The sequence below is a fragment of the Eriocheir sinensis genome, chromosome 9, assembly GCF_024679095.1.
Source record: "Eriocheir sinensis breed Jianghai 21 chromosome 9, ASM2467909v1, whole genome shotgun sequence".
In the NCBI taxonomy this organism is placed as follows: domain Eukaryota; kingdom Metazoa; phylum Arthropoda; class Malacostraca; order Decapoda; family Varunidae; genus Eriocheir; species Eriocheir sinensis.
In genome coordinates this window covers 16,227,952-16,247,532 of record NC_066517.1, presented here as the reverse complement: position 1 = coordinate 16,247,532, position 19,581 = coordinate 16,227,952, and the positions used below count along the sequence as shown (strand labels likewise).

The following is a 19,581-nucleotide window of genomic DNA, read 5'->3' as shown; positions in this document are numbered from 1 at the left end:
GATGCTAAAGTATATTCCAATGAACATCGTGTAGCAACATCATCCCTCTTTCGCACCATGTTGTCACCATCGTCATATTAGTTGCTCTTTAGCAGTCATGGAGAGTAGATGTATGTCATCTACTGATGCTAACCAGCCCCATAGCTCCTGCAGTCATGACCGTGGGGGAGGCATGGGAGGTGGTAAAAAGAAAGTATTGGTAAAGAGAAAGATTGTAGTAGATAAATCTGAAAGTGACAGTGATTCAGATTGTATTCAGCCATCAGATTCAGCTGGTTTGAGGAAGCGTGGCAAGCGTAAGCATGTTTCTGGCCCTCAAGGTCACAGACGCGCTGCCAGGCAGCCTACTCGGCCACTGACACCAACAAAATTTTTACCAATGCTAGTAGACCCTGATGAATCACTGTCATCTCTGTCTGATGATCCAGAGTGGCAGAAAGATGAGGAAAATGACAGTGGGGGTATAGGAGAAGACTCGGCTAATGAACTGAGTGAGGGATGGGTGTCAGCTGGGAGAGGAGGGGGAGGCAGAGGGAGAACAGGAGCCTCAAAGACGCGAGACAACGCGTACTCCATTCGTCTGGTCTGATGGATCAGATTTTGTGCCAGACATTCATAACTTTGACAGAAATATTGCTGGTGTGACTAATGACTGGTCTCTTGATAATGATGCACAAGAGGTTGATTATCGAAATTGACAAAGTGATGTTTCCTGTGATATATATTTTGTTTGTTGTAACTGGAATGAATAATTAGTGGCAAGAGAATGTTCAGACGTGACTGTGCCGTGTGTCATCTTCCCTCTGCCACCGTCCTATCTACCCCGTCACTACCAACGCTCCCAAGGTCGCCTCATATCCGCAACCTTTATCGCGCCATCATTGCCACATTAAGTGAATTATTATTTTTTTTGCACTATTTGGTGCTCAACATGTCTCTCTTGGGTGTTGTAATACTAAAAAATTTTTTCCACCCAGGAGCTATTCCCGAATTTTAATTGCGCAGTTTATGGGTTAAAACCGAAAAAGTCAATCCTACCATCTAAGTTAAGTTTTTGTATTATGAATAATAAATACAAATCAATTCTATAATGGCAACTTAACTAACCAACCAACCAACCACCAGAAATTACTATTAATAAACATAGTAGCACTAAGCATTAAAATCTTTATAAAACAAAAGAACGAAAGACAATCCACAGACCAGGTGCTGCCCGACTTGTCCCGGCTCCCAAAGGCACTGAATGAGCCGTCTTTGTGGCGGTAGTTGAGCTGCTGCTGGTAACCTGTCTCCATGTGCCTCTTGGCTCGGCCCTGAAGCGCTTCATCCAGCTGATTCTTGTTCTGTGAAATGGTTTCAGAACATGTGAACCTTACAATAAACTGAACTGAATTTGAAAACCCTTACAATTAATTACATGACTACACCAGACAAGTCATGTTGCTCTTTTTGCATAGAAAGCATAAGGATAATTACCCTTTTATCTGCAAATAAGTGTGAAGATAAAATATGAAGGAGCAAATTAAAATAAGACAAATTCATAGATAACATACATATATGGTTGGTGTCTCACCTTGAGGTACTCCATGACCACAATGTTGGGCACCAGCTTGGCCATGTTTTGTTCTCCACAGCCTGTTGGCAGCTCCACCACTCTCTGCAGGTCACTCACTGCAGGCCCCAGCAAGTCACCTGGCACACAACACAAACATTGAGACGTGCAAAACATGGGCTGTGTTGACTCATTTGTATATATCATGAGGGGTATTTCTACTTCTCCAACCACATAAGAAATTGAACTTTGCATGTACAAAAAGATAACTGGGCTTACCAATGAGGGTGACTGAGATGGCCTTAGACCCATTGACAATGTTGGGTGGTGTGGTGATGTTGACGGTGGCGGAGAAGGTTGGCTCGCTCCGGAGGTCAATCAGCATGGCCTTGTTAACGGTCTGTCTGCTGCCCTCAGGCTGGGAAAGGAAAAGTAGGGTTTTAGGAATACAAAAAGGAAAGGAAGAGGAAAAAGTTAATCGAATGCAAATTAGAATGAACTGTAAAAGTAGAAATACAGACTACATGAACAGGAATAAAATAAGAAAGAGTCAAATGATATGCAAGAAAACAGCATTAATTAAGTGGTAAATACTTACATGTAAAAAATAAAAACCTGATAGAAGAAACCTTAAGTGAACCTAAACACACAAATAGAAAGATTAACAACTTCCTTCCTCTAATACCACTTCATACCACTTAACAACCACTCCTATTATACCTTTACAAGAAGCTGCTTGGTGACCACATCGGCAGCTGTGGGGGTGTTGGCTCGGACAGTGATGGGGATGTTGCCGAGGGTCTGAGGCACCACCATGAAGCTCACACTGACCCCAGAACCGGAGGCAATGACGATCTCCCGGCTCTTGCTTCCTGATGGGGCTGTGAGGGGAGAAGAAGGAACCATAAGATTAGAGAAAGATGGGGGCACGCATAATACAGCACATTGCCGTAACATTCAACTTTATCAATACTAGTAAACAGTAAATATGATAAAACATACATTAGGAGAACAAGTCTGACACATTCAAGCACATACAGCCTCATAAAACTAGTAAAAACAAGCACATTACCTGAACACATTAATAGCGCTCATGGTAACATTGCACTATGGGTCTTAACATGAAAATAAGATGATGATACACTAACTACATCCTCACAAATCTTTTTCTCTCCATGTTCCTGCAGTTACTCACAGCCTTGGTCGATCTCGTTGGCAAAGTCAGCAAACAGGAAGTCTCCGTTGGGATTGGCGAGGGTGACCTGAGCCGTGACTTGCTGGTCCCCGTAGTTGAACACCACCATCTCCACAGCCACCGCCTCGCCGCGCACCACGCCAGCTGCTGGGAGGTGCATGGACACGAAGAATGGGCGGAACACACGCAGCTGGGAGGAAGAAGTAAAAGAGAGTAAATAAAAAGTAAGAAAAAGAGAACTATTACCTAAAAAAAAAGGATTCATTTATGTAAGACACTGAATGGAGGAAAAAAAGAAAAAAAAGAAGAATTAATCAAAAAGAATAAAAAGAACAATTAGCTAAAAAAAAAAAAAAAAGATTCACTTATGTAAGACACTGATTGGAGGAATAAAAGGCAAAAGAAAGAAGTATTACTTAACCCGGTAGCAGCGGGGATCATATTTCTTAACGGTCCCACCAAGTGAGAAAAATGAGAAAAAATCACCCCTCACACAAACCATTTCATAATAAATATCAAAGCATTTGTGATCAGATTATGTATCATCTATTTTGGGGGGTTTATATCATGGCACAAATTTGGCCCGTCGCTGCTACACGGTAAAGCCACAAATTTGGCCCGTCACTGCTATCGGGTTAAGAAAGATCATCTATTTATGTCAGACTCTGAATGAAGGAAAAAGAATAAGAGAAGTATTATCTTCAGCATTAAAGGGCAAAAATATGGAGGCAGAAAGAAGCCATGACCATATTCAAGTTTTTTTCTGTCTACGATGGAAACCTGCTTGGAGACTGACCTTGTTTGGCTGCTCCGTCACACCCAGGCCATACAAGTCATCAATGGCGAAGGCAGAGACCATGTAGGAGGTGATGGCATCGGGCGCCTTCTCCCGGAGCCTCACCACACCATTGAACCTGCCGACACACACACCACAGCGTCACAAACAGCCACAAAGAGAAACACTTATGTAACATGGGGTTGGTCCTCTTGAAGCTGAGGCCACAAAGACTAATTCCACAATCATTCACACCAAAATTAAAGAGGTGATATAATTCAACATTTATATTTATTTAACTATAACATGATCACGAAAAAGAATAAGCTGATGATAAATGTAAATGAAGAAATGTGATGTATGAAAAAGTTCTTATACAGAGGTAAACATTCAAAGGAAACTTATATTGATTATAAGATGTAAGAATGGCCACCCTTCCATTCTTTGACTGCCCATGTTCTGTTCACTTCCATTTCCTTGTTTCCGTGTCAGGTTAGTCTGGGTCAGCACCGTCAATCCAGTTCATGTGGAGTCAGTTCTTCACATGTAACTTGTTTATCCGTCAGGTCAGAAGGGTCAGGGATGAGTGTGGTCACATTAAGGTCATGAAAGGGAGGGCAGTCAAGGAGACCAAGGAGGAGAGGAGAGGGACACACTTTGTCTCGGCATCAATGAAGAGCCAGGTGGGCGGGATGTGCTGGTTGAGGTACAGTCGAGGACGGGAGTCAGGTGGAGGCGGCAAGTAGGAGAAGGCGTAGGGTCCTGCCAGGGGAGGCCGGGTGGGGGAATTGTAAGCCACGCCAGGGCCAAGGTCAGGGCGGACGGTGGAGGCATCGACGGGGGCAAACTGGCGGCCGAAGGATCCATTGATGGCAGCGGGGCGACGGAAGGGGTCCCACTGAGAGCCGTCAATGGGGCCATCACCGGGTGGCAGGTTGCCAGTCACTGTGGGGCGGGGTGGGGCAGCGAAGTGAGCCTGGGTACCCTCCTTCCTCCACTCACTAAGCCGCACATCACTTGAGTGCCTCCACCAAGCCCAAGCCTCCACCAGGTTAGCCAGCCATGCCTCCACTTGCTAAGCTTGCCTCCCTACTGCCATCGCATCACTAGGTTAAGTACAAGCAACAGGCGGTTTGTCCACTTAGGAACATCACAGACGTTCTAGGCACCATCTAAATGTGCACAAACATGTGTGAAGAGTGCAAGCAAGAGGCCACACTAGTATTGTTAAAACTTACATCACTGAAGCATCGAGTAGGTGACTTGCCACATCCAAAATTTCAGAAGTTTCACATACACCTGTGAGATCTTCCCTGTTAACACAGCAGACACATCCATGCTTGCACACACACTGTGGGAAGTCAGGCAGTCAGGTGGTCTTGAGGTTGGATTAGTGTCACCTTTTTAGTGGACGGTGCATCAGGTTCCTGCCAAGCACCAGAGTTCACCTCAGCCAGTGCTTCACTTACCTGCAAGTATCTTGACTAGTATTTCTGTAACCACTAACTTTCCCTTCCTTTGTGTTAAAACACTTCAGTGTCCATTATGATGTTGAGACACTTTGCTTTGTTCTTTGAGCACTCTAAAGGGAGAACAATTTTGTTTCTTGTCGGACAAGGTTTCACATCTTGTTTGCTGACCAAGTAAAATATTTGGTATGGAAACGTGTCGAGATACAGACATTTTAGGGAATCTTCAAAGGTGTGTCGCTCCAAATGAACATTCAGTAGCACATTCATGACACCACATTTTCATGAATTCAACTTTGAAAAGTTATGAATATCAATGAAATTTGCAGTGAAAATGAGGAGATGAAACTGAAAGGATAGACTGATAGAATTTTGGAAAGGAAAATGAGAAAGAGCTTTGATAGCAAATTTAGGAGGAAAAGGAACCTTTTTGTAATACAAAGTCTGGAGCAGAACGAGGAGCTCAGACTTGATGACAAAGTCATAGAGTGCTGCAGAAGAATGACTGTGCTGTAGTAGCAGTGTGGGGTTCATACCCTGAGTCGGCATGGGAGAAGAGCCACGTGACGGGGAAATTGGTGCGCGGGGCGGGAGTTTGAGGGCCAGCCGCCACTGTTGCTTCAGGCAGGTTAGACTCCATGGCCCTGAGGTCTCTGGGATCATCCATTATCGTCCGGTAGTACACTAAGGTGGGTGGGGGAGTTAGTGCAGCATTAGTAAGTCATTAGGCAGCAGTTGTGCTGAGGCGAACCACTCCCTGTGATGCACGGCTCCTCTGTTGACACACCATGCACTCAATGGGATGAATGGCAAGGCAGATCCATTACCCCGGCTGAGGTTTGGTTAGAGCAGTCCTCCTAAAACATTCCTAGGCTAAGCAGACTAAAGCATCACCTCAAGTGAGTTAGTTACCACTAGACTAGACTTTGTTTCATGTGCAGGTAAATAATATTAATGCATTTCCTTGTGACTAAAATAACATGCAGCAAAGCAATCTTATATCATATATTATGGAATGTTATGTGTTAATATTCCTTTCTACAATAAAGTAGCTTATTCTCAGTTTTATCTGATATAAAAATGATTCATCATTAAGATTGAAGCCTATAAAGAGAAAATGGATAAGTTATTGACAATGAGTTACACAGTGACATCTGGCACTTAAAAGAGAGGCAAGTATATGTTATACATCTGTCAAACACATTCACAAAACAATAAGTATCAAAACACAATGATAATACTGTCTGCTATTGTCACTGAAGATAAGAAATCTATTATTGGCCAACAGGTGTCCCACAGAGGTACTCACAGAATGGGTTGAAGTCGTGTATGTATCCATTTGTCAGCACCACAAGTCCAGCATTCTGTAACAACAAAATACTCACATGTAGTGCTGAGTCTGGACTTGATTATACACAGCATTTTGAGAAATTAATTGTGAAAAGTTTGGACCCTACCACTCCTTGGACCCCATCTTTTGGTGGTGTCCCTGAGGGAGCACAAGTGAAAAATGAGGGGGCACAACAAACTGATAATCCCATATGATGACACCCCAGGTTAAGAAAAAATTTCTTCAAAACAAAACATGAATATTGCAGGCCCCAAATGGGGAAATATGACACTTATGATTGGAAACTAACTTTAACTAAGTTAGGGAAATAAGAGGAGGTAGGCAAAAGTTTAACAAATAGTAGTGGTGCAATGCTAGAGTTAAAAAGATGAGAACAAAATTGGGAAGGGTTAGCACTAAGCTCAAGGGCTGGGATGGGAAAAGTCTGTGAAGTATTATTGATCAGGAGATGAGAGGCAGAAAGGGCAGATGAATGACCTTGAAGACATCAGCGGTGGTGGTGGTGCCCATCCAGTTGAAGAGTGCACGTTTGCGGCGGTGAAGGTTGTGCCACGGAGCATCCAGGTTCCTCCTCCCTGGGTCATAACTTTCAAGCTCTTCAATTACTTCCTCCTGCAATAAACATGCAATATCATGTGTTGTAGTAATAAACATAAAAAATATATGTACATCTCAATTTAGTACAGACAGGCACACTGAAGTAAAAATTCTAATCATACACTCAAAAACAGCTCATGATATACACCTGTGACCTGTGAAGGGAGACTGACTCATGGGGGATACAAATAACTCCTGGGCTAAGGGACTGACCTGAGTGAAGTGGTTGTTAGTGCCCACCATGAGGGCGCGCTGATCCACCGCCAACACCCCCACAAAGGCATTGGGTTTGGTGGTCACGATGATGTCCACCTCGCCGCCAGCATCCACCAGGTTAGGCGTCAGGTTCACCGTCACCTGCAACACGATGGCATCACAATAAAATGCATTTCATTATTTTGAATCAACACTGCATAAGTTACAAACAATTATAGTAACATGAACAATAATGTTTTGTAACAGTTGTCATTTACAGAAACAATTATGTCACTGGTGCCCATGAATATCACAACATCCTCAGCACCACAGGAACCGTTATACACACAGTAGAATGGGGCCAAGAGGTTCCCCCACTTACCTCATTCTGAATGGCACCCCCCACAGCGAAGTGGAGGGAGTCAGCCACCACCTCCCCATCAGCTCGCATGTAGTAGACCAAGAGGCGGGCGCGAGGAGCCATGTCTCGAGTGGCCAGGAACCTATGCCATGAACACACATTAAATATCTTAGGAAGTCAAAAGGAAGTCTGCAAACATGTGTATAATCAATGTAATGGATTCACAGTACCTCAGATTTATGGCTCTGGAAACAGTACTTAAAAGATGCTGTTTTGGTACTTTAAAACAAGCTCACACAAAGAACGGCACCATAAGTAAGGGAAGGTCAAGAAAGAAGTATGTCAGAGTAGTATGGCATTGGGAGCACTACCCGAAGGAAGAAAATGGATACGTATTTTCAATCAACTATAGTTTTAAAGACAAAATAATTAAATGCAACATATGGAAGGGAAAATAAATGCTAATAAAATCTCTAATAATACAGATAACTATGACTAATAATAACAATCCAATCCTTTGTATAAGTGTCAACAAACAATGGAAAGATCCCACACATCCCATTCAACACATTCACAATCCCAATAACGAGCAATAGAGGAGGTGAAGAGAATGAAGAAGATCCGGAGAGGTAATCTTTACAACATCACTGCAGGCGGGAGGCAAAGGAAGTTTACCTGAAGGTGTGCGTGGTGCCCTGGTGTGCCTGGAGCGTCTCGCCAAACACCACGTCTCCGCGCCCCATCACTTGGTACACGAAGTAGACCATCGGCTGCGTGGCGTTGAGGCCAATCAGAATCTCCCCGCCGGTCTGCACCAACACAGGGATACAAGCACTCGGTCAGCCCCTTCATATAGATCATTAGTTATCCTCCATTCTAGTCTTTCTTTAAAATTTTACCTTGAGTTTGGCTGGTGAGTCAGACCTTTGTTTACAATGAACTGAAGGTAAGTTGTGATATTACATGAATTCATATTAATACAAAACTATTAGGACTTATTATTATTTTGACAACCTGTGGAAAATGAGATTATAATACTTTGACATGGTGTAACAATCAAAGGTGTGGAAGGAAGGGATTACACAGGGTGAGGAGGGAAGTAGGGAGGAGGAGGAGGGTGAGGGATGAAGTGAGAAAGGAAGGGGTGACAGGATATTGGAGGAAGGGGAACATACCGGTTCAGTGGTGACCAGGGAGAGCTCCACCTCCTGTCCCACCTGCATGAGGGTGGCAAACAGGGGGTCAAGAAGGGTTAGGTCATGCAGCATCATGCAAGGTGAGGTCAAGGTGAGAAACACACAGAAACAAGTGATCTTGGAGTTACACAGTGACAGGTGAGTAATGGTGAGATTGATTACGACACTCAGGTTCAGTAGATATCAGTAAAAATTTAAAAGATTCAAAGTAAAAGATTAGGAATACAATCTAGTAAGTTAATAAAAAGAATCATCAACCCCCTTAGAGGAGTTACCTATCAAAAAATAGTTTTATCCTTCATCATCATTTGGAAAGACTCAAATACAAATAAAAAGTATATAAATTTTAGACAAGGAGTACTGAGATAAAAATGACTGTCTAAAAGAGCAAGGTATTAAAAAATTCTACAGAAATTTACAGGGAAATTGAAAAATGAAAATATGGTTGAGGTATTGAGAAAATAAATTATAAAAAGAACTTTAGCTAAATGAAACATCAAGATTGAAACATAAATATTAAATGACAGACTGATGCTCAAGGTGACAGACAAACAAGGTCGATGAATTTTAAACACTACGAGTGGACAGTCATGCTCAAGTCACTTATAATAAACACACACACACACACACACACACACACACACACTTCACATTTCCAACATTTGTGTGTAATACTAATGAAACTAATAGATGAGAAAACAAGTGTCATTAAGAGTAGTGGGCAGAACAACAACTGTGTGTGCAAAAACAGTAAACACAGTGCAGAGACTAGTGGCATAGTAACACTCAAACTACATCATGAGATTTTGCATGCATGGATTTGTCTGTGGAGGTATTTGAACAGGCAAGAGGTCAAGAATTGGTTTGATTGATACACACCTCTCACTCTCACTCTCTCTCTCTCTCTCTCTCTCTCTCTCTCTCTCTCTCTCACCCTGGGGTTCTGCGTGAGGAGTGTCGCCTGAAGGAAGGAGTTGCTGGGGCTCTGGGCTCTGACGATGTCCCCGAGCCAGTGCGTCAGGTCCTTGTAGCGTGCCTCCAGGGCCAGGCTCACCACTTCATCATTCAGTGGTGGCAGGAAATCCAGGGTGATGATGCCCGATTCAGGGATCTGGTGCACCTCCTCCTTGAAGCCGTTGGGGTCGCGGGTGAAAGAGTGACGCACGGTGACCTCCCCGGCTGTGATGGGAGTGTCGTCTTGGTATGCCACCTTGAGCTGTTGTTGGAAAGATAAAAATATGCAAATAAATAGAATGTATAGATAAGACAAGAATGAATAGGAAGAGGAAGAGTTGATGAAAGGGTTGTAGATAGATGGATGTATTTTTGATGCTATTGAAAAAGTACACTTAACTTGCAGGTATACAAAAGGGCCCAATAAGTCACTAAAAAAAGGAGTAAAAAAAAAAGGTAAAAAAACAGGAAGAATGACAAACAGATAAACAACAGGTAAAAAAATAACTGCCCAGATATAAAAACAAGTTAAAAAAAGGATAAAAAACAACAGATAATAATGCCGCAGAACAAAAACACATACGCACACACACAAAAAAAATGTACTCACGAAGGCGGTGTACTTCAGTCCGGGCTTGAAGGAGTCAGAGGTGCGGACGAGGGAGAGGCGGTAGGGGTAGCGGTAGACAGTGACATGGGAGGTGGCGTTCTGCACCCGCCCCGTCAGCTCCTCCTTGACGTACGCCGTGACCTCAATCTCGCGTGCATAGTCTCCCTTGAGTCTGTGGGAGGAGGAGGAAGGTGTGTGTGAGAGTTTGTTTCACACCCTTCTTTGGCTTCCTCCCTTTTCCATATTTCCTGGTTGCCTCTTCTCAGCTTTCTCCAGTGAACACCCTTTTCTCTTTCCCCTTTCATTCCTTTTTTGATAACATCTTTTAAAGCTCTTACATCATCTTCATACTCTCCCTCTTCCTCCCTGTCAAGGAATCATCTTTCTCTGACATCCTCTCCTAAAAGATACTTAACCTGGTAGCAGCGACGGGCCAAATTTGTGGTTTTACCGTGGAGCAGCGACGGGCCAAATTTGTGGCTTTACCGTGTAGCAGCGACGGGCCAAATTTGTGGCTTTACCGTGGAGCAGCGACGGGCCAAATTTGTGGCTTTACCGTGTAGCAGCGACGGGCCAAATTTGTGCCATGATTTAAACCCCCCAAAATAGATGATACATACTCTGATCACAAATGCTTTGATATATGTTAGGAAATGGTTTGTGTGAGGGGTGATTTTTTCTCATTTTTCTCACTTGGAGGGACCATTAAGAAACATAATCCCCGCTGCTACCAGGTTAATATTACCTTTGACAATCCTCCTCTGTCTTACTCGTTCCCTCACCTTTTAACTCTGACCTGTACTGACCTGGCATCATTCTAAAGGTCAGTAATGAGGTCAGTCTTGCCCTAGAACTGCCTTAACATAGCAATCTTAATGAGTAAAGTTAAAGTACTTGATCAAAACCACTTGTGTTAATTTGTCCTTCTCTCACATTACTTCTGGCCCATTCTCACCTGGCATCACCCTGAAGGTCAATAATGAGGTCAGTCTTGCCCTAGAACTGCCTTAACATAGCAATCTTAATGAGAAAAGGTAAAGTACTTGATCAAAACCACTTATGTTAATTTGTCCTTCTCTCACATTACCTCTGGCCCATTCTCACCTGGCGTCACCCTGAAGGTCAATTGTGAGGTCAGTCTTGCCCTTGATCTGCTTGACCACGCGAATAGGGTCATCGTAGGGCGCCTGCAGGTAGCCGTACTTGTAGGTGGGGGTTACTTGTAATGTGACCTCCCCCTTCACTGCCTTCCCATAGGTGTATCTGGTGGAGGGAAGGGGCGGTTAATTAGGAGTGGAAGTAGGTGGATGCTATGAAAGGGGTGTGGAGGTATTTCTTGTGGTAGTGGAGGAGGAGGAGGAGGAGTATACATGTATCTTGTGGTAGTGGAGGAGGAGGAGAAGTATACATGAATCTTGTGGTAGTGGAGGAGGAGAAGTATACATGTATCTTGTGGTAGTGGAGGAGGAGAAGTATACATGTATCTTGTGGTAGTGGAGGAGGAGGAGGAGTATACATGTATCTTGTGGTAGTGGAGGAGGAGGAGGAGTATACATGTATCTTGTGGTAGTGGAGGAGGAGAAGGAGTATACATGTATCTTGTGGTAGTGGAGGAGGAGGAGAAGTATACATGAATCTTGTGGTAGTGGAGGAGGAGGAGAAGTATACATGAATCTTGTGGTAGTGGAGGAGGAGAAGTATACATGTATCTTGTGGTAGTGGAGGAGGAGAAGTATACATGTATCTTGTGGTAGTGGAGGAGGAGGAGGAGTATACATGTATCTTGTGGTAGTGGAGGAGGAGGAGGAGTATACATGTATCTTGTGGTAGTGGAGGAGGAGGAGAAGTATACATGTATCTTGTGGTAGTGGAGGAGGAGGAGTATACATGTATCTTGTGGTAGTGGAGGAGGAGGAGTATACATGTATCTTGTGGTAGTGGAGGAGGAGGAGGAGTATACATGTATCTTGTGGTAGTGGAGGAGGAGGAGTATACATGTATCTTGTGGTAGTGGAGGAGGAGGAGAAGTATACATGTATCTTGTGGTAGTGGAGGAGGAGAAGTATACATGTATCTTGTGGTAGTGGAGGAGGAGAAGTATACATGTATCTTGTGGTAGTGGAGGAGGAGGAGTATACATGTATCTTGTGGTAGTGGAGGAGGAGAAGTATACATGTATCTTGTGGTAGTGGAGGAGGAGGAGAAGTATACATGTATCTTGTGGTAGTGGAGGAGGAGGAGAAGTATACATGTATCTTGTGGTAGTGTATAATCATGAAGAGGAGGAAAAGGAGGAGGAACATATAAAAGGCTGTAGAAAGGTTAAGATGGAAGTCCAGATGGAGAGACATATATATAAACAAACAAATGAATAGGGGAAGTTATTAAAAAGTATGTAGACAGGTAGAGAGACAGATGGACAGATAGAAATAGATAGGCAAGCAAATAGACAGAAAAAGAGATAGGTACATAGACACAGGCAAAGAGAGGTCATTAGACAATCAGTAAGAAGGTTAACAGATAGACAGATAAAGGTAATTACTACATTAAGAGAAGGATAAATTGATAGATAGAAAAGTTGATATACTGAGCTTAACAAAAGAGAAAAGCATTGAGGTATAAAGGTTAATAAGTAGATAGAAAGATAGCCATAGATAAAGGTAAATACACTGAGAAGAATTTACAGATAGATAGAATAATAGATAGTATACTAAGCTTAGCAAATGAGAATGGCATTAGAGAGTGGATCTATAGGGAAGAAGATTTAATAATTACTGTGGCTGGTGGAGGAGAAAGTTGTAGTCTGCTGTATAAGGGGAAGCGGGAGGAAAATGTAGGGTGTATATGGGTGTAACCAGGTGTAACGTACAATAAAGAAAAGGAGAAAATGGAGAAGGGTTGGGGATGAGAGAAAGGAGGATGTTGATTTAATGTTGTCACGGGTGTATTCTGGAAAGGAGATACTGAGAAAAGAGGGAAGAGATTTATATAAGGAAAGGTAATATTATACTCTCACAGGTGTATTCTGGATAGGAGGAGATGCTGAAAAAACGAGGGAAGAGATTTATATAAGGTAATATTATACACAAAGAAACCATGAATGAAAGAAAAAGATATCTACTTAACTAACTCTTCATTACATTGCTATTCAAATCTGACTTATGAACTTTGATGATATTGATAACATGCGTAAAAAGCTCATGCTATCACTGTAGAGCAAACTATTAAGAATGCAAGTTGAGGTATAGCTAGAGACAGAACCTAAAAAGCCATACACAATAGAATGACTGGACAAGGCTTCAGACAATAGGAGTAATTAACCCGTGGGAACTGAAACACAATAGCCTGCTCCTCTGTAAAACACATGGTGGTACAAAGAAGCTTAACCACACACACACACAAACAACAACAAAAAAACTAGCTACACATTAAAGAACATGTATATTATATAATGTCTAACCCACTTCTGGTGAAAAGAAAATAATTATCTTCCAACCCATAGATCAGCTCTTGAGATAAAGGAGGGCGGGGGAAGAATGGCCGATGTAAAAAGAGGATGTTACAATGAGAGATGGAGATGAGAACGAGATTAGCTGTCAAAGAATGGGGCAGGAAGGGAAAGGTTGAGAAAAGAAAGTGTAAAACAGAGAAGACTAGCAGAGTGAGAGATGGGAGGAAGGGAAGCTAGCAAAGAAATGATAAGGGAAAAGAAGAGAAGTGAGCTAGCAAATATATGAGAGAAGGAAGAGGAAGAAAGGGGAGCTACCAAATGAGAGAAGGAAGAGGAAGAAAGGGGAGCTACCAAATAAATGAGAGAAGGAAGAGGAAGAAAGGGGAGCTATACCAAATAAATGAGAGAAGGAAGAGGAAGAAAGGGGAGCTAGCAAATAAATGAGAGAAGGAAGAGGAAGAAAGGGGAGCTACCAAATAAATGAGAGAAGGAAAAGGAAGAAAAGGAAGTTAGCAAAGAAATGAGAAGAAATACGAAGAAATAGAAGCTAGCAGAGAAGCAAGATATGAAAAGATGGGAGGCATAGAGAGAATTTTAAACAGAGAAGATAGAGGCTGGTAAAGAAATGAGATAGAGGAATGAGATGAACGCAGAGAAACGGGCTAAACTAACTTGACAAACTATAACTACCACACTTACTTCGCCTCCACCGTGGCCACCATCTCGCCCTGATCGAAGGTCGCATACTCGGGTAGGGTCACGATCACCTCAAACTTGGGCAGCATGTAATAAGCCACCTGGACGGTCCTGGAGGTAGTCTGGCCCAGCACCTCCACCGTGATGTTCCAGTCCCCAAGCACAGGTTCATCAGCCAGCTGTAGCTCTCCAGACCACACCCCGCGGTTGGTAAAGACCCGTTTCCATTGCCTCACCCTGTTCCCGGCGCCGTCCTGGAAGACCATTCGAGGATCCGGTCAAAAGATTGATTGGTTTTATTAACACGTTGATATCTCGTCTCTTAATCAACTGCTCTCCTGTTCTCAAACAAGTAGAAGAAAGATTTGGGCTACCATCTCTTAAGCAGACACATCATAACCCACCCTGCTAGATGTTACATGAATAGCTACTCGGTCTAAAAAGCACAATATATCCTTCTTTTTAATATATATGAAGCGTATCATGTTACCTCTGGGTATTTTTAAGGTATAACACTAATATATGTATGATTTATTTGATGAGATGACTAGACTGGGTACTTGATATTCGGAGAAGAAATGCTGAAACGACCACTCAAGATTCGGCATAGAGATCGAAGCCGCGTGTGCCAGTTTTGTTACGTATCGCATTTTAACACTTGTCTATCCTCCTGCTCGTATTGTCTCTACCTTATATGCGTGTTTATAGTCAAGGAGGAGCCTGAGAAGAGCTACTTTAGTCCAGCAGTCACGTAGCTCCGTAACTTGATAAGATCACGACCTTGACAGTGGGCGAACCGCGTTGAATCGAACCTCTCTGAAGTCGTGAAACACGCAATCGTTGACTCGTGAATTCTGGGGCTCATAACTTATTTCTAACCTTATATCGAAACTTTTTTCTATATTTCGCTTCTATTTATTGATTTCCTAATGTGAATGTCATCTAATCTCTCACCGAATCGCTTAAATCTTCATGGAGTCTAATTCTGACAACATTTTGGAAGTCTCAATAAAACGAACACCATAACAAGCTAAAACTATTCCACCATCGTCCGGTTTACATAACCCTAACAGCGAGGCGGTGCTTACGTAACCAAAGACAACCTAATACGGGCAAAACCACACCTGTATCACCTTAGACCCTCCCTTTCCCTCTCGTCCACGCCCACTCTCTATTACCTTCCCTTCCCCTTACGACATTCCCACGTCTTCCCTTCCCTTATGTGTCATCCTCCCTATCATTACTTTTCAGCCATCCCTTCCTGTAGCTAGGCCTCTTCTTCCATCACCATTAGTTTTTCAATAGTTGTTGTTTTTTCGCTTCTTATCCTTGCTTCTCACATCATTTCCTCTTTTTATTGTTTTAACTTATCGAATCTCATATACATTTGGTTGTCTTTTCATTGAATCTCGTATACATTTGGTTGTCTTTTCTTTTTCATCCTTCTCTCAAGTTCTCAATCTCGATCCATCTCTGTCTTCCGTGTTTTCATATTCTTCCTTTTTTATCGAGTCCATCCTATTCACTAAGCTGTCTTATCTTCTCATTTCTCCTTGGTTCTCAATCTCTACCAATCTTTGTCACGGTTGTTGTTTTTTTTCTCATATCATTCCTGTTTGCCCTCCACCCTTTCGACCTCAACCTCTCCACACTTCCTCCTCCACCCGTCTTACCATCCTCCCCTTCTTCAATTTCCTCTTCCATCCACATGTCTAGCTATTCCTTCCATTCCACTCGTTATTCCATTGCCGTATTCAATCGCTCTCCCTGTCTCTGTTGTCTGGATCCAATGTGTCACCTCAATTTTTTTCACCTCTTTCCACACTTCCTTCTTCCTTCCATTGTTCTTAGCCCAATAAACCTTTCCACATGCCCTTATTCGCCTACCTCTCCTTTCACAACTACCTGTATCTTCTCGATCTTTCCTTATCTTCCTATCTGCCACTCTTTTTCTCATTCTCTGTCTGTGTCTGCCTATATCTTACCGTAAATCTATCTCTCTGCTTCCTCCATCACCTTCCAAGCGTAGTCCACTCATTTTTACCTCATAACTGCCCTCTAAATCTTTCCTTGTCTTCCTATCTCTACTTTTTTATCCTTACCTTTCTTTTAAATATCTATCTGTAGGTATATGTCTGTCTCTCTCATACCGTAAATCTATCATTCTCCACTTATTTCCTGTCTCATAACTGCTTTTACTTTCCTGTCTGCCTTCCCCTGCTGTCTGTCTCTCCCTTACCGTAACATAGACATCAATGGCGCCGGTGACAGATGGCCTGAGGTGCGGGTTGACCACCACCACGCGGAAGCGCATGAGGTCCCCGGGCTTGTAGATGGTCTTGTCGGTCTGGATGAACACCGAGTAGGACTTGTGCACATGCTGGAGCTCCGTCGTGTTGCGGAAGGTGAGCGCCCCGGAGCCCGACACGGAGAGGTTGTACTGCCCGGGGCCCAGCTCGCCGATCTGCGGGGGAGCGGGTGCAAGGGTGAAAAAACGGATCAAGGGAGGAATGACGGGTGCAAGGGTGAAAAAACGGATCAAGGAAGGAATGACGGGTGCAAGGGTGAAAAAACGGATCAAGGAAGGAATGACGGGTGCAAGGGTGAAAAAACGGATCAAGGGATGAATGACGGGTGCAAGGGTAAAAAAACGGATCAAGGGATGAATGACGGGTGCAAGGGTGAAAAAACGGATCAAGGGATGAATGACGGGTGCAAGGGTAAAAAAACGGATCAAGGGAGGAATGACGGGTGCAAGGGTGAAAAAACGGATCAAGAGATGAATGACGGGTGCAAGGGTGAAAAAACGGATCAAGGGAGGAATGACGGGTGCAAGGGTGAAAAAACGGATCAAGGGAGGAATGACGGGTGCAAGGGTGAAAAAACGGATCAAGGGAGAAATGACGGGTGCAAGGGTGAAAAAAACGGATCAAGGAAGGAGTCGACGGGTGCAAGGGTGAAAAAAACGGATCAAGGGAGGAATGACGGGTGCAAGGGTGAAAAACACGGATCAAGGGAGGAATGACGGGTGCAAGGTGAAAAAACGGATCAAGGAGGAATGACGGTGCAAGGGTGAAAAATCGGATCAAGGTAGGAATGACGGGTGCAAGGGTGAAAAAACGGATCAAGAGATGAATGACGGGTGCAAGGGTGAAAAAACGGATCAAGGGAGGAATGACGGGTGCAAGGGTGAAAAAACGGATCAAGGGAGGAATGACGGGTGCAAGGGTGAAAAAAACGGATCAAGGGAGGAATGACGGGTGCAAGGGTGAAAAAAACGGATCAAGGGAGGAATGACGGGTGCAAGGGTGAAAAAAACGGATCAAGGGAGGAATGACGGGTGCAAGGGTGAAAAAAAACGGATCAAGGCAGGAATGACGGGTGCAAGGGTGAAAAAAACGGATTAAGGGAGGAATGACGGGTGCAAAGGGTGAAAAAAACGGATCAAGGGAGGAATGACAGGTGCAAGGGTGAAAAAAAACGGATCAAGGGAGGAATGACTGGTGCAAGGGTGAAAAAAACGGATCAAGGGAGGAATGACGGGTGCAAGGGTGAAAAAACGGATCAAGGGAGGAATGACAGGTGCAAGGGTGAAAAAAAACGGGTCAAGGGAGGAATGACGGGTGCAAGGGTGAAAAAAACGGATCAAGGGAGGAATGACGGGTGCAAGGGTGAAAAAACGGATCAAGGAAGGAATGACGGGTGCAAGGGTGAAAAAACGGATCAAGGGAGGAATGACGGGTGCAAGGGTGAAAAAACGGATCAAGGGAGGAATGACGGGTGCAAGGGTGAAAAAACGGATCAAGAGATGAATGACGGGTGCAAGGGTGAAAAAACGGATCAAGGGATGAAAGACGGGTGCCACGGTGAAAAAACGGATCAAGGGAGGAATGACGGGTGCAAGGTGAAAAAACGGATCAAGGAAGGAATGACGGTGCAAGGGTGAAAAAACGGATCAAGGAGGAACGACGGTGCATGGGTGAAAAAACGGATCAAGAGATGAATGACGGGTGCAAGGGTGAAAAAAACGGATCAAGGGAGGAATGACGGGTGCAAGGGTGAAAAAAAGGATAAATAGATGAAAGACGGGTGCAAGGGTGAAAAAACGTATAAAGAGATGAATGACGGTGCAAGGTGAAAAAACGGATCAAGGTAGGACGGACGGGTGCAAGGGTGAAAAAACGGATCAAGGTAGGAATGACGGGTGCAAGGGTGAAAAAACGGATCAAGGGAGGAATGACGGGTGCAAGGGTGAAAAAACGGATCAAGGGAGGAATGACGGGTGCAAGGGTGAAAAAAACGGATCAAGGAAGGAATGACGGGTGCAAGGGTGAAAAAAACGGATCAAGGGAGGAACGACGGGTGCAAGGGTGAAAAAAACGGATCAAGGGAGGAATGACGGGTGCAAGGGTGAAAAAACGGATCAAGGGAGGAATGACGGGTGCAAGGGTGAAAAAAACGGATCAAGGGAGGAATGACGGGTGCAAGGGTGAAAAAAACGGATCAAGGGAGGAATGACGGGTGCAAGGATGAAAAAAGGGATCATTGGTAGGAAAGAGGGATTATTGGAGGAAAAGGGATTAATGGGGAACAACGGACTACTGGTGAAAAACGGTATAATGGTGGAAAACATAAATTGAGGGGAGATTGGTGCAAGGATTTTCGAAAAAACGGATTAATGAAGATGGGCGAAAGGGTGAAAATATGGGTTATTGTCGGAAGAAAGGATTATTATGTGAAAAAAGGGAATTAATATGGGAAAAATGGAATAATAGGGGAATAACTGATCGATGCGGGATAAAGGATTAATGAGGTAAAATGGATAAATGGGGAAAAGGATTGTTAGGGGAAAGGGGATTGATATTGGGAAAAATGGATTGATGTTGGGAAAAACGGATCGATATTGGGAAAACTGATCGATATTGAGAAAAACGGATTAATAGGGGAATATATGGACCAATGGGGGATAAAGGATTAATGGAGAAAAACGAAATACTGGGGTTAAAAGGGATTGATGGGAGAAAAGAAGATAAATGAAGGAAGGAATAGATGGACTACTACTACCATTCCTATTACTATACCACTACTACAAAAAATACTCCTCCTCCTCCTCCTACTACTACTACTACTACGACTCTTTACCGCGCACTTTCCTCCTAAGTCTATATATACCAAGTCA

General features: G+C 43.5%; 1 protein-coding gene across 4 annotated transcripts in view; it reads right to left on the bottom strand.

Annotated features, from left to right (window-relative positions):
• The window catches only part of LOC126996005 (thioester-containing protein 1 allele S3-like), a 54,536-nt gene that overhangs the window by 7,043 nt on the left and 27,912 nt on the right, over nucleotides 1-19,581 (bottom strand). The window contains exons 4-21 of one of the 4 annotated variants that reach the window (XM_050855986.1): nucleotides 16,642-16,866; nucleotides 14,406-14,656; nucleotides 11,360-11,518; nucleotides 10,256-10,427; nucleotides 9,626-9,907; nucleotides 8,671-8,712; nucleotides 8,171-8,304; nucleotides 7,517-7,637; nucleotides 7,153-7,296; nucleotides 6,820-6,954; nucleotides 6,301-6,355; nucleotides 5,528-5,675; nucleotides 3,544-3,661; nucleotides 2,748-2,937; nucleotides 2,273-2,433; nucleotides 1,832-1,970; nucleotides 1,574-1,692; nucleotides 1,204-1,343 (exon numbers count right to left, since the gene is read on the bottom strand). In XM_050855986.1, the coding sequence (XP_050711943.1) occupies nucleotides 1,204-1,343; nucleotides 1,574-1,692; nucleotides 1,832-1,970; nucleotides 2,273-2,433; nucleotides 2,748-2,937; nucleotides 3,544-3,661; nucleotides 5,528-5,675; nucleotides 6,301-6,355; nucleotides 6,820-6,954; nucleotides 7,153-7,296; nucleotides 7,517-7,637; nucleotides 8,171-8,304; nucleotides 8,671-8,712; nucleotides 9,626-9,907; nucleotides 10,256-10,427; nucleotides 11,360-11,518; nucleotides 14,406-14,656; nucleotides 16,642-16,866 (2,735 nt within the window). Of the gene's footprint in view, nucleotides 1-1,203; nucleotides 1,344-1,573; nucleotides 1,693-1,831; nucleotides 1,971-2,272; nucleotides 2,434-2,747; nucleotides 2,938-3,543; nucleotides 3,662-4,178; nucleotides 4,468-5,527; nucleotides 5,676-6,300; nucleotides 6,356-6,819; nucleotides 6,955-7,152; nucleotides 7,297-7,516; nucleotides 7,638-8,170; nucleotides 8,305-8,670; nucleotides 8,713-9,625; nucleotides 9,908-10,255; nucleotides 10,428-11,359; nucleotides 11,519-14,405; nucleotides 14,657-16,641; nucleotides 16,867-19,581 lie in introns of all 4 variants that reach the window. The other 3 variants (XM_050855984.1, XM_050855987.1, XM_050855985.1) reach the window with 3 other exon arrangements.